This window comes from Myxocyprinus asiaticus, chromosome 22 (genome assembly GCF_019703515.2).
Source record: "Myxocyprinus asiaticus isolate MX2 ecotype Aquarium Trade chromosome 22, UBuf_Myxa_2, whole genome shotgun sequence".
NCBI classification, from domain to species: Eukaryota; Metazoa; Chordata; class Actinopteri; order Cypriniformes; family Catostomidae; genus Myxocyprinus; species Myxocyprinus asiaticus.
Window position 1 is genome coordinate 667501 of NC_059365.1, and position 12500 is coordinate 680000.

Here is a 12500-nt window from a genome sequence, read left to right on the forward strand (position 1 = left end):
AAACCCCAAATAGCTAAAAACTTTATATCTGTTTTTATCTTAGGCAGTTTTCTAAAAAAAAGAGCCATTGTTTACTTGTCTGTGAGCTTGCTTGTGTGAATAATCTAATGTTATATCTAAAATGTATATATATCATCACAAAGGGGAGGATCTCACCTTTCTAATGACACCTAGATTGAGCTTGTAGTCCACTTAGAGGCCGAGATATTCAATGAAATAATGAGGGTGGTGCTTGAACTGAAAATTAGACTGAATGTCTATGGACGAGCACATCTGTGAGGGATAAAATGCGTTAGAGCGCCACCTACATTTCAGATCTGTTTATTGTGATGGAATGTGATAGAGAAACAATACTTTTTTCTAGTGCTTTCTGCCATCTAGTGGAATAAAATGAGACTTTTCAAAGTGAGGTTGAGTGAACAGAACCAGAATTACATGTTTACAAACAAAACAAAGTTTTTTTTTTTTCTTTTTATCATAACATTATAAACACATACAATATTATTTATTAATAATTGGACTCTTTTATTATTATTATTATTATTATTTGGGGGATCTCTGAAAAATGAGACCAACTGTTTGCAATTAGTCCACAGTATGTTTGAATGGTGAGCGTTTAAATTTGAGTGTGAAGCCCAAAAATGCACCAGAGTTTAAGGGGTTGAAGAAATAATAAGATTTTATTTTCATCTTGATTTTTCCGAACAGCATTTTTTATGTGATATCCCAAGCCAGCTCATCAAAGGTGGATGAAAAGTAATAAGGTTTGATTAGGTCAACTGACAAGGAAAGTTATTTCAGAGTTATTTAAAAGAGTATGAAGACAAACATTGTTTTCTTTGGAATAATATGCACAGATGATGAGTATGATTCACAATAAGACCAGGTACATGCATTAAGAATGTACAATATGGTCAATTTTGATTTCATGTTGACTTGTAGTCCAATAATCCTAGACACTACACAAGGAGTTTGTTCAGACTCTTCTGTACGACAGATGGAGTAATACTGCATTAATGCTGGAACTATAAACACGCAGCTTTGGTTTGAATATTCCTGCAGGTCACAGGCAACAACCCGGACCAGAGTTCTGGATCCCTCAATGTCGTGCGGTGTGAGAGACTGTGTGTCCGTTTGAGAGGTCTCTGATTTCCACATGCCGGATCCGAGCAGACACACGTTTTTGTTGGCGTTAAAGTAGCACGGCTCTGTCTGTTTTCCCTCCCATTCTAAGTGACGTTTAAAAAACCTCGTCTGGAGCCAGAAGAGTCCGTACACGCACCACTACTCAGAAAACTCTGCTGTGGCCGAGAGGGTCAACGCCGCTGAGAGTGAGAAACGCTGCCATTCTCTCGTGGATGCCACGCAAGCCAAACATAGAAGAGGAGAAATTATTCCTGTGGTCTGAAAGCCTCACTTTCAAGCCATTTCTAGTAGGAAAATTGGCCATTCCAAAGACTGAAACTCTAGTTTAGCAGTTAGACTCTTTTCCAAACTTGGGATTCAAAAGGAATTTAATGATGCTGGTTCCAATTCTGATTCCTTTTAACCATTCCGGTTCCTTGACAGTTACATTACCGATTTGTTTAACACTTTTAGGAAGAAATATTATTAGATTTACTGCCATCAGCAGCGTTTTACCAAAAGATGAGATCATTTCGCATTTTAACAAAACCGAATCTTGCAAAAAGTGTGTTTACACTAGGGGTGCAACAGTTCAAATTTCTCACTGTTCCGTTTGTTTCACAGTTTTAGGGTCACGGTTTCGGTATGGTACTAGCTATGTTTAGGAAAGAAATACTGCTGTCAAATCCAGAGTAAGAATACACTGATAACAAAAGGTTTCTCTTTTATGAAAATTAACCATGGTATTTGTAGTAAAACTATAGTAACCTCAAAATTAACCATGGCTACAACAGTCATTGTTGCTACAATGTTACTATAGTAAAACCATGGTTGATTTTTGTAATAGTTTTTAACTTCTAATTACTTAACCCTTAAACTCTGGCTGCCGCCAGGAATTTTTCACACTCAAATTTAAAAGCTCACCATTCAAACATACTGTGGACTAATTGCAAAAATTGGTCTCATTTTTCAGAGAACCCCCAAATAAAAAAAAAGAGTCCAATTATTCATAAATAATATTGTATGTGTTTATAATCTTATGATTATCTTAAGTGGGGGCAGTGGTGGCTCAGTGGTTAAGGCTCTGGGTTACTGATCAGAAGGTTGGGGGTTCAAGTTGCCACTGTTGGGCCCTTGACCCTATCTGCTCCAGGGGCGCTGTATCATGGCTGACCCTGCACTCTGACCCCAGCTTAGCTGGGATATGTGAAAAAAAGAATTTCACTGTATATGTGCAAATGTATAATGTGTGATAAATAAATATAATTAATTAAAAAATTAATTAAAATTATGATAAACAAAAATATTTAAAAAAAAAAAAAAAAAAAAAACTTTGTTTTGTTGTCGTAACTTTGTAAACATGTAATTCTGGTTCTGCTCACTCAACCTCACTTTGAAAAGTCTCATTTCATTCCACTAGATAAAATATGTTTTTCTTTATAACATTCCATCACAATATACAGATCTGAAATGTAGGTGGCGCTCTTAACACATTTTATCCCTCACTGATGTGCTCGTCCATAGACATTCAGTCTAATTTTCAGTTCAAGCACCACCCTCATTATTTCATTGAATATCTCGGCCTCTGAGTGGACTAGAAGATCAATCTAGGTGTCATTAGAAAGCTGAGATCGTTGATATATAACATCATCAATTTTATCATCAATAGTTGAAAACATATTTTTCTGATGATTTGTTTAGCATGCTTTTCCTTCTGGATGGCATATTTTGTTCTGGACATCTAAGATATAACATTGGATTATTCACACAAGCAAACTCACAGACAAGTAAACAATGACTCATTTTTTAGAGAACTGCCTAAGGTAAAAGCAGATATAAAGTTTTTAGCTATTTGGGGTTTACTGCAGCAGTTATCAGAGCATAAAGACACATTTGTATTTGATGACTTACAAATATCATAGTTCACTTTATGATTCTTTTGAAAATCTGTCAAACTGTGCTATTAGTGCAACAAAATAACCTGTACAGTCACAGTCCTGAGAATAAGAGCTTTCATTTGATATATGACTCGTTCATTTATGTGCTATGTGAAGGAATTTTATATTCATATAAATATTTCTACCCCGTTACTGCTAGGGGGCGCTAATTTTAAATGCGAATTTTTTGAGGCTTTATTTTGTTATTTTAAGTAACATAAATGCAGAAGTGATGGTTATCCCTGAAAAGTTAAGTTTCTAAGCTTTCAAATGATACCCCATATGCCTGACCTATGTATACGGAGACTTTTTATGCTTTAAGTGTATTAAACTTTTCCCACGTTATAGCGCCCCCCAAGTTTAAGGGGCTAATAAACAGTTTAAACTTAAAAACACATGCATAATTATGCCAAATGCATCCACATAAAGTGCATTTCAAACTCAACTTAATGCTAAAATACTGCTGCTAAAATGGATATGAGGAGGGATGTTGTTGCGTGGATACTGCGGATGTAAAAATTTATAGAGAAAAAGGGAGTTAAATTTTAGCCTGTTTCTCACCCAAAACCGATCGTATCGCTTCAGAAAACATGGATTAAGGGTTAATGACATGACGCTCATTTTTTTGTCCATGTCTAATAAATTATCAAAAATACATTACAAATGCAATTCAAAATTACTTGAATACACCGCTTATATGATAAACATGAATCTAAAATGGTAAAGCAGGAAACACAGTCAAGAGTAATTTAGTGCGGTGTTGCGCCAATACTGGCAGAAAAATGCACACTCGAGAACGAAACAGAAAGTACTGAAAATATCACTAGCAAGTTTTCTACAAGCTATTCCTCCAGACCATTAACCAGTTATCTAACTCAGTTAACAAGTTAGCATGCTCAGTTAACCCCGCTGTAACAGAAAACTACAGACTAGTCTCTCTACTGTTCCTTGTTTTCAATCAGATCTCTACTTCTCAAACGTTTGGGGCTTAAAAAGCAGACAGTCTGTCACTGAAACTCATTAATCGCGTTTCCACTATTGGGCCTGAAATTGGACGAGTGATAGCTGCATCAACTGGCCTGAAACTCTCTCACGCTGACCCCGGGTCATCCTTATTGTTGAGCCATGACTAGCGCATGCGCTCTGAGGAAAATCGCTTCAGTATGCAGACACACACACAGATAAAGCAGCTAGATTTAATAACAGCTTTATCTTTCAAACTGTTTTTAAAAATAGCAACATCTTTACATTCATGTAATCTGCGACTGACAGCTGTCTGTTATGAGTTTGTCTTCTCATTAGTTACAGCTTAACCTCCTGAGACCCCCACGTGACTGCTGTGTGCATTTTCCATTTCCCTTTTTGATTTGTAAGTAGTAGCACCTAATAAATAAGCAAACAAAAAATCTGGAGCAAATCGTTTTCCTAAAAATGTATGTCCACATATGTGGACAGCGGGACTAAGTTGACATTTATAAATAATAAATAATATCAAGCTATAGAAAGTCAGATTTTTTTAATCAAATAGTTTATTATGTTTCCAGGAGTGTTGATTATTCATGTTTTTGAGACGTTACAGACATTACATCAGAAATTATCATAATTAATTCCGATTTAAAGTAATGTCCAGCATCATCCAATCACTGTCAATCATGTTAAAATAAAATGATACATTATAAATTCTGAATCTATGTACTGATTATCATTGTCACATGTCTGTCAAACATGTTGAGTGATCCAAACATCATCTGCAGCCTGAAACTGAACTTTTGATCAGATTTTAGGAGTGAATGCTATAGGATGCTCCCTTGCTCCCTATTTAGTGAATGACTTAACCTCCAGTGTGCTGTCTGTCTGCACTGGTCTCAGAACAGTTTGAAATGCACCTTATTTTCATCCTAACTCCATATAAAGCCTCTGAAAGACACATTTTTCAGCTTTTGCATGAATCCATTTTTTCTCAGTGTGATACACAGTAAATATAGGAATGCATTTACTAATGTTAATGAACAGAACCGTATTGTACAGTGATAACAAAATAAAATATAATAATATTTATGTTGTGAAAACAGCTACATGATGCGGGAAACCATCCAAAACACTTTGAAACCAGCAGACTTTGACTTGTGAGATATCGGTATGATATCCATTAATGCTGCATCATTGGCTGAATTAAGATTGAAATCGCAATATGGCCTTGCACGATTACTAAAACTAAAAAGGATGCGTTTCTGCATTCAGTGCTTCACTCAGCGCTGTGCGAGCAAGCGGCGCCCTCTAGAGGTCTGGACGACATTTATCCATTATAACACTATAATTCAGAATTTAAAAGAGGGTTTTGTTCTTTTGGTTAAAATGTTTTATTTTTCCATGATGTGGTTGACATTTCCGTGGAATTGCCCAACATATGTATAGTATGAATATGTAATCATATACAGTACATACATGTAAAATGTAAAAAGTTTTGGTGTTTTGAACTGCAAAAACAGAACTGCAAAAATCTTTAAGAACTACAAAAGTAGGGGGGTCTGGGTATCTCAGTGAGTACTGACAATGACTACCACACCTGGAGTCGCGAGTTCGAATCCAGGGTGTGCTGAATGACTCCAGACAGGTCTCCTAAGCAACCAAATTGGCCCGGTTGCTAGGGTGGGTAGAGTCACATGGGGTAACCTCCTCATGGTCGCTATAATGTGGTTCTCGCTCTCGGTGGGGCGCGTGGTGAGTTGTGTATGCCGCAGAGAATAGCGTGAAGTCTCCACACGCGCTATGTCTCCGCGCTAACGCGCTCAACAAGTCACGTGATAAGATGTGCAGACTGACGTTCTCAGACGCGGAGGCAACTGAGATTCGTCCTCCGCCACCCGGATTGAGGCGAGTCACTACGCACCACGCGGACTTAGAGCACATTGGGAATTGGGCATTCCAAATTGGGGAGAAAATCAAAAAAAAAAAAAAAAAAGAACTACAAAGTTACTTTTTGTATCTTTTTATCTTCTCTTTATCTTTCATTGTTACTCTCTTTAAAATTGTGGGCTGTCATGTGTTCAATAGATCCAATCCATGCTGTCCAATCCATTTATTGTTAGAACAGTGAAAAGTCTTTTGTACCTTTTTGTACAATTTTGAAGCTTAATTCCAAAGTAAAACAGTGCTCTGATGACAAAATAAAGTAAGTGGCAAAATATCGGTATCGGTCTATAGCTGTTTGTTAAAATCGGTATCGGCTAGAAATGTCCATATCCACACTGTAATGGCGTGAAGTGGAATCGAGTGTAGACAGTTTTGTTTACTCGATTTAACATGCTTATAATATAGGCAACTTCATTGACTGAAATAACTGAAACATTCAAGGTTTGTCAATCTCCACTGTGTTAATATGTGTTTTTCTCCAAGCAAAATGTCTTGCTTTCTAATTAAGCAGTGGCATGCTGGGTGGCACTGGCCACTCTAAAAGTTCATTGGCCAAAATTCTGTTCCTCATACCTATTTATTAACCATCAGGCAAGCTATGTTCCGATTGGCTGTGATTGCATTGTTAAAGAAATATTCTGGGTTCAATACAAGCTCAGTCGACAGCATTTGTGTCATAATATTAATTTCGACTCGTTCCTCCTTTTCTTTAAATGTGTGTTCCAGTGAGACACTTACAATGGAAGTCAATGGGGTCAATCTGTAAACATTAAAATACTCACTGTTTCAAAAGTAAAGACACAAGACATAAACAATAGGTGTGTTAACATGATTTTACTGTGATAAAATCATTTACTAAACACATCTGTGGAAAGTTATAGACAATTTTACAACTTTGTTGCCATGACGACATAAAATGACGATTTAAACAACTTTACAGCTCAAATAATACACACGTTTTAACAGAAGAATAAATGTAAGTGCTTTTATAAAATTATAAGCGTCACATTTCTGCCTTTAAACCCTCCAAAAACTGGCCCCATTGACTTCCATTGTAAGTGTCTCACTGGAACACACATTTAAAGAAAAGGAGGGACGAGTCGAAATTAATTTTTGTGTATCAACATTATGACACAAATGCTGTCGACTGAACTGAACTTGTATTGAACCCGGAATATTCCTTTAATGTTAAATATCCCTTATAAAAATCTACCATGTTCATAGTTTCCACCTAAATAGCAGTTATTCTTACTACAGTAAACTGCAAGTTAACATGGTATTTGTCTCCACTGTCAACACATAAATAAATGAATACATTACATTTAAAATAAACAGAATGACAGCAATATTAAAAGCTTAAACTGTTTAAAGGAGATCATATTTTTATTGATTAGACTATAATTTAATAGTAATTATAGTATTTAGGAGGAAACTATGATTACCATGGTACATTACAATCGTGATATATATATATATCTCCACATATAGCCTAATGTATATTTTCAGTATTTTCGACTTTATTTAAACCTATAAACAGTGTAGGTTATTATCCTGTTTTATATTTAATGTTGAATATAATCTGAGCTGTTCATACATGCAGATAGTGTTCTCTCTGCTATGTGACGATGTTTAATCATGTTTAATTATATGTCGTGTATTTTTATACCTTTCCAGACGCTCCGTCTCCCAACAGCACAATCTTCAGCTGCCGCTCCTGAATCTCCTCCTCCGAGTCCGACATCATCCACAACTACAACTCTTCAAACACACAATAAAAACACAATAATAACTCAAACACACTGAGAGAAATAACAGATTTAACAGCTGATCGCTGATCCAGCCGCAGCCATCTTCAGTCCAAACCATCACAACACACGACATCACACACACTTCACCGGAGAAATGAGCGTTATTACAATATAAACATGTGTTTCTTCTTTTCTATGATAAATCTCCGGTTGAAGTGATTGAATACGGGAATGAGGGGGATTCCGTGTGTTTTTATATGGATCCTGTTCCCCCGTCGCCGGAATGGACTCGTCCTTCATAACGCCTCCTTGTTGCCATAGTAACAGGCCTTTAGTCACAACTGTGATGACGCGTTTCCGCCTTATTTATCAGCGTAAATCTAAATAAAAAATTATATTATACATTTTTTTAAATATTGAGTGTACATTTATAACATTGTGCTTTGTGTTATATTACCCTGGAATTAGTAAAAAAAAAAAAATAAAAAAAAAAAAAACATTTATCACAGCTACAAGGGGGTTTGTATTACAGAGTGACAGTAAATTTGGCATCTTCTCACACTTTACTGTCTTAATCCACCGCTCTCTATTTATTAACTCTTCTGGAATGTCATTCAAAGTAATAGTGGACTTTTTCTTTTACTCTTGGAGCAAATGTGTAAGTGAAAATTGTGTATTTGCTATGATCTCCCATTCACTCCCATTCACCGCTGTCGACATATTTTATTTATTTTATTTTATTTTATTATTATTATTGCTTCAACAACAACAGAAAGGCAGTCATAAATGAAAGATTTGCTAACAAAGATTGAGAATACAGCTCAATTTTCACATCGCTTTCTCCATGACATACCATTACAATAAATTAAGGTAATACATAACAAAAAAGGGGGGTTTACTTTACAAAACCATAATCCTCCAATAGAGAATAGAAATATTATGCTTTGTTGAAGTTTTCCCTGCAAACGTTTACTTCCATTCCAAAACCCAGAGTGTGAAAAGGTCAATAGGTGTTAGGTGCGGGTCATGGGGGTACACATTTAAATACAAAGGTAGAATTTAGAACTTAAACCTAACCCGTTAGATTACTCAAGGTCAGTAACGTATTCTAAATACTTTGGATTACTTTTTCAGCACTGGTAGATTGTTTCACTTGTTTTGACTATAAAAACTCAGTAAGACAAAATACACATGTTAAAAATACATTCTCTGAAAAAACGAAATATCTTATGCAGTGTTGTTTCTAAAACATGATACATCTAATTGATCTTGTTTTATCTTAATTTTTTACTGAATATACACACACACACACACACACACACACACACACATATTATCATCAAGAATACGATTTTTGCCCTAATATCAAAGGTCTTCCTGTTATGACGCGTTTCCGCTTTCTTTAACAATGTAAATGTAGCAAACTTTTTTATATTTCTCATTTTAAAAATATTTCGTGTAAATGTATAACATTGTACTTTGTATCATATTACCCTGGAATATGTTTTTAAAAATCAGTTTCCACAGATGCGATGAGGTTTCTAACACAGCTGATGAGGGAGTGACAGAACATTTGTCCTGTTTCTCTCTTCTTACTGATGTTATCCAGCGCTGGATATTTTTATCTTCTTTTGTAATGCTGTGAAAGAGTAATCGTTGATTTTTCCTTTTGCTGTTGGAACAAACGGATAAGCAAAAATTACATTTACTGTCGTCCCCCATTCACCGCCATTCAAGTTTACCCAACTATGACGACTTCCGCTTTCGTGAACGTGTGAAAAGGCTCCATAGAAAAGAAATTATGATCTAACGTGAATTTTCTTTGATTATATATATATATATATATATATATATATATATATATATATATATATATATATATATATGATCGTGCCTGGTAAGGTGCATGTAAAATGGCTAGAAATAGCATTTTAGCTTAGCATAAACTGCCTATACTGTATTAGGCCTACTGCACGCTTATTGGATTTTACAGTGTTTGCCCTGGATTAACTATGGCACATTACACACTTCTAATATTTATTATCGGGAACACATTTTTAAAAATAGTTTTTGTTTCCTAAAATTTAGCTTACTGTTTATCTTAAACTTGGAGAACACATTTCTAATTCGCTGTTCAGTAAAGTCACACATGTAAGTGTATGTGAAGTGATGGAGAACAAACCTGCTTTATTTATTTGTATATAAACAGGTAGTAAAAGTAAAGATGTAGCAGGGTTAAAGCTCACGCATGCGCACTCTTAAGCGTCAATATCTTACAGATCGAAATAGTACAGAGGATTTAACGCATAGCTTTGCAGCAGTGTGTTGTGTATCCTTTTCGGTTTAATTGTTTTTGGGCATCATACCATTAAAAACACAATTAAAATTGAAACATATTTTGATGATCATAAAACTAACACACATTTCACATTTAATAATGCCACTTTTTATGCCCTTTTTGAAGCGTGTTCGCAAGTTAGTTAATTCTTTATTTGCATTTTCTATGCATAAATTCCTGTGTGTGTGTGTGTGTGTGTGTGTGTGTGTGTGTGTGTGTGTGTGTGTGTATATATATATATATATATATATATATATGTATACATATATGTGTGTGTGTGTGTGTGTGTGTGTGTGTGTGTGTGTGTGTGTGTCTAGAGCAAAAAATGCATGGGTGTGTCGGGTGTGTTTGACACACAAGGTTCATCCATTCAGACACCAAACCAATGGACAGATACTGCCAGAAAAATAACTCGCATTAACAGATGGAGGTCACACCTGAAACTACGAAAAAGCTCTGCAGGTATTTAGAAATGACGGGTGCAATCTGTGATTTTCGATTTAGTGAATAAGGAAAAAACTGCATTCTGCATTGTCTGACAGCCTATAACCTATCATCATAGCAACATATACCAAATAAAATAAAAGCTGTCGAACTCCTCACAACATGAGTCGAAATAACAAGCACTTACATAACAAGTTTATTCCCCTCCCCAGAACTCAGATATCATACTGTTGGTTTCCATTTTTAGCTAAAATATGAGACTGTGAATTCGGGTAGAAGCATACAGTGAGCTGAGCTCAGATATATCAGCAAGTAACAACATATTCAAACTTTACTCATATTAAAAATCTCACGTGTGTCATGCACGCTTCTATTGTGTGTGTGTGTGTGTGTGTGTGTGTGTGTGTGTGTGTGTGTGTGTGTGTCAGCAGTACTGACAAGTAAATGTAAAAAACTAAAAAATGCTTTAGGCCTATCACAATTAAAAGAAATGGTTTTATTCAAGTAAAAAAATATTATTCAACATTACTGAACAGCATACGCCATAAAGTTAATTAATTTGAACTGTTAGATCTGGTATAAATGGCTGTTTAAGGTAACACCAATGTTTTTTCAGTGTATAAGAAAAATCATTTCCAGTTATAGCAACCATAAATTTACTAAAACAATAATTCCTAGTGTTGAGAGTTTTCCTAATGGACACATTTGACCTAACGGAGCGGGGAATAAAATATATCATCATCATCTTCACAGAAGAGACACTGAGATCAGACAGAGAAAACACAGAGACATCAGACCTCTGCAGAAGAGAGAACTGCACCAGCCCAGTGGGTAGAAAAGAGATTGTTATTATAGTTATTATTAGCATGGGCTATATACATTATATACATTATATATATCTATATAAACTAGGCTATAAAAATAATAATTATAATTAATGGTCAACAATAGCCCATTCTAATAATAAAAATATATAATATAAAAATAAATATTATTTTATAGGTCACCATATAAAATATAGCATGCATTATTATTATTATTGTTATATTTTATATTTGCTTATATATATATATATATATATATATATATATATATATATATATATATATATATATATATATATATATATATAAACCTAGGCTATAAAAATTATAATGAATGGTCAACAATAGCCTAATAAAATAAATAATATAAAAATAAAATGTTATAGGTCACCATAAAAAATAAAGCATGCATTATTATTATTATTGTTATATTTTATATTTTGCTTTTATATATATATATATAACTAGTCTATAAAAATAATAATTATAATAAATGGCCAACAATAGCCCACGCTAATAATAAAATAAATAATATAAAAATAAATATTATTTTATAGGTCACCATATAAAATAAAGCATGCATAATTATTGTTATATTTTGTTTTTTATTTTTGCTTTTATATATACAAAACTAGGCAATATTATAATTAATGGTCAACAATAGCCCATGCTAATAATAAAATAATATAAAAATAAATATAATTTTATAGGTCACCATATAAAATAAAGCATGCATTATTATTATTATTGTTATATTTTATTTTTGCTTATATATATATATACACACACACACATATACACACACAGTACATATATGTAAGCAAAAATAAAATATAACAATAATATATTTTATACAGAAAGCATGCATTATTATTGTTGTTATATAATGCATGCTTTATTTTATATGGTGACCTATACTCATCTGATCTTGTGGAATTGTATGGGGAAATTATTTTGCCGTTTAGATTTCGTCCCATTCTAGAATATTTAATTCATTGCAGATACATCATAACACGTCAGGCTGGAGTGTAATTGGACATGATAATTAGACGTGATGCTGTGACAAGTTGAACTGCTCGTGGCGTGAGGTTAAACACGCGCCAGCACCTGTTAAGCATTTCCACGCGTGAAACATCTGCTTCACATCACAGATCCACCAGCGACTCTTTCA

General features: G+C 34.3%; 2 protein-coding genes across 4 annotated transcripts in view; one reads left to right on the top strand and one right to left on the bottom strand.

Moving 5' to 3' along the window:
* The window catches only part of LOC127412773 (ras-related protein Rab-28-like), a 45168-nt gene extending 37178 nt beyond the window's left edge, over nt 1-7990 (bottom strand). For all 3 annotated transcript variants that reach the window (XM_051649411.1, XM_051649413.1, XM_051649412.1), the window contains exon 1: nt 7642-7990. In XM_051649411.1, the coding sequence (XP_051505371.1) occupies nt 7642-7719 (78 nt within the window). In that variant the 5' untranslated portion in view covers nt 7720-7990. The remainder of the gene's footprint in view (nt 1-7641) is intronic.
* The window catches only part of nudt6 (nudix (nucleoside diphosphate linked moiety X)-type motif 6), a 930254-nt gene that overhangs the window by 261410 nt on the left and 656344 nt on the right, over nt 1-12500 (top strand). The gene's annotated exons all lie outside the window — the stretch shown is intronic.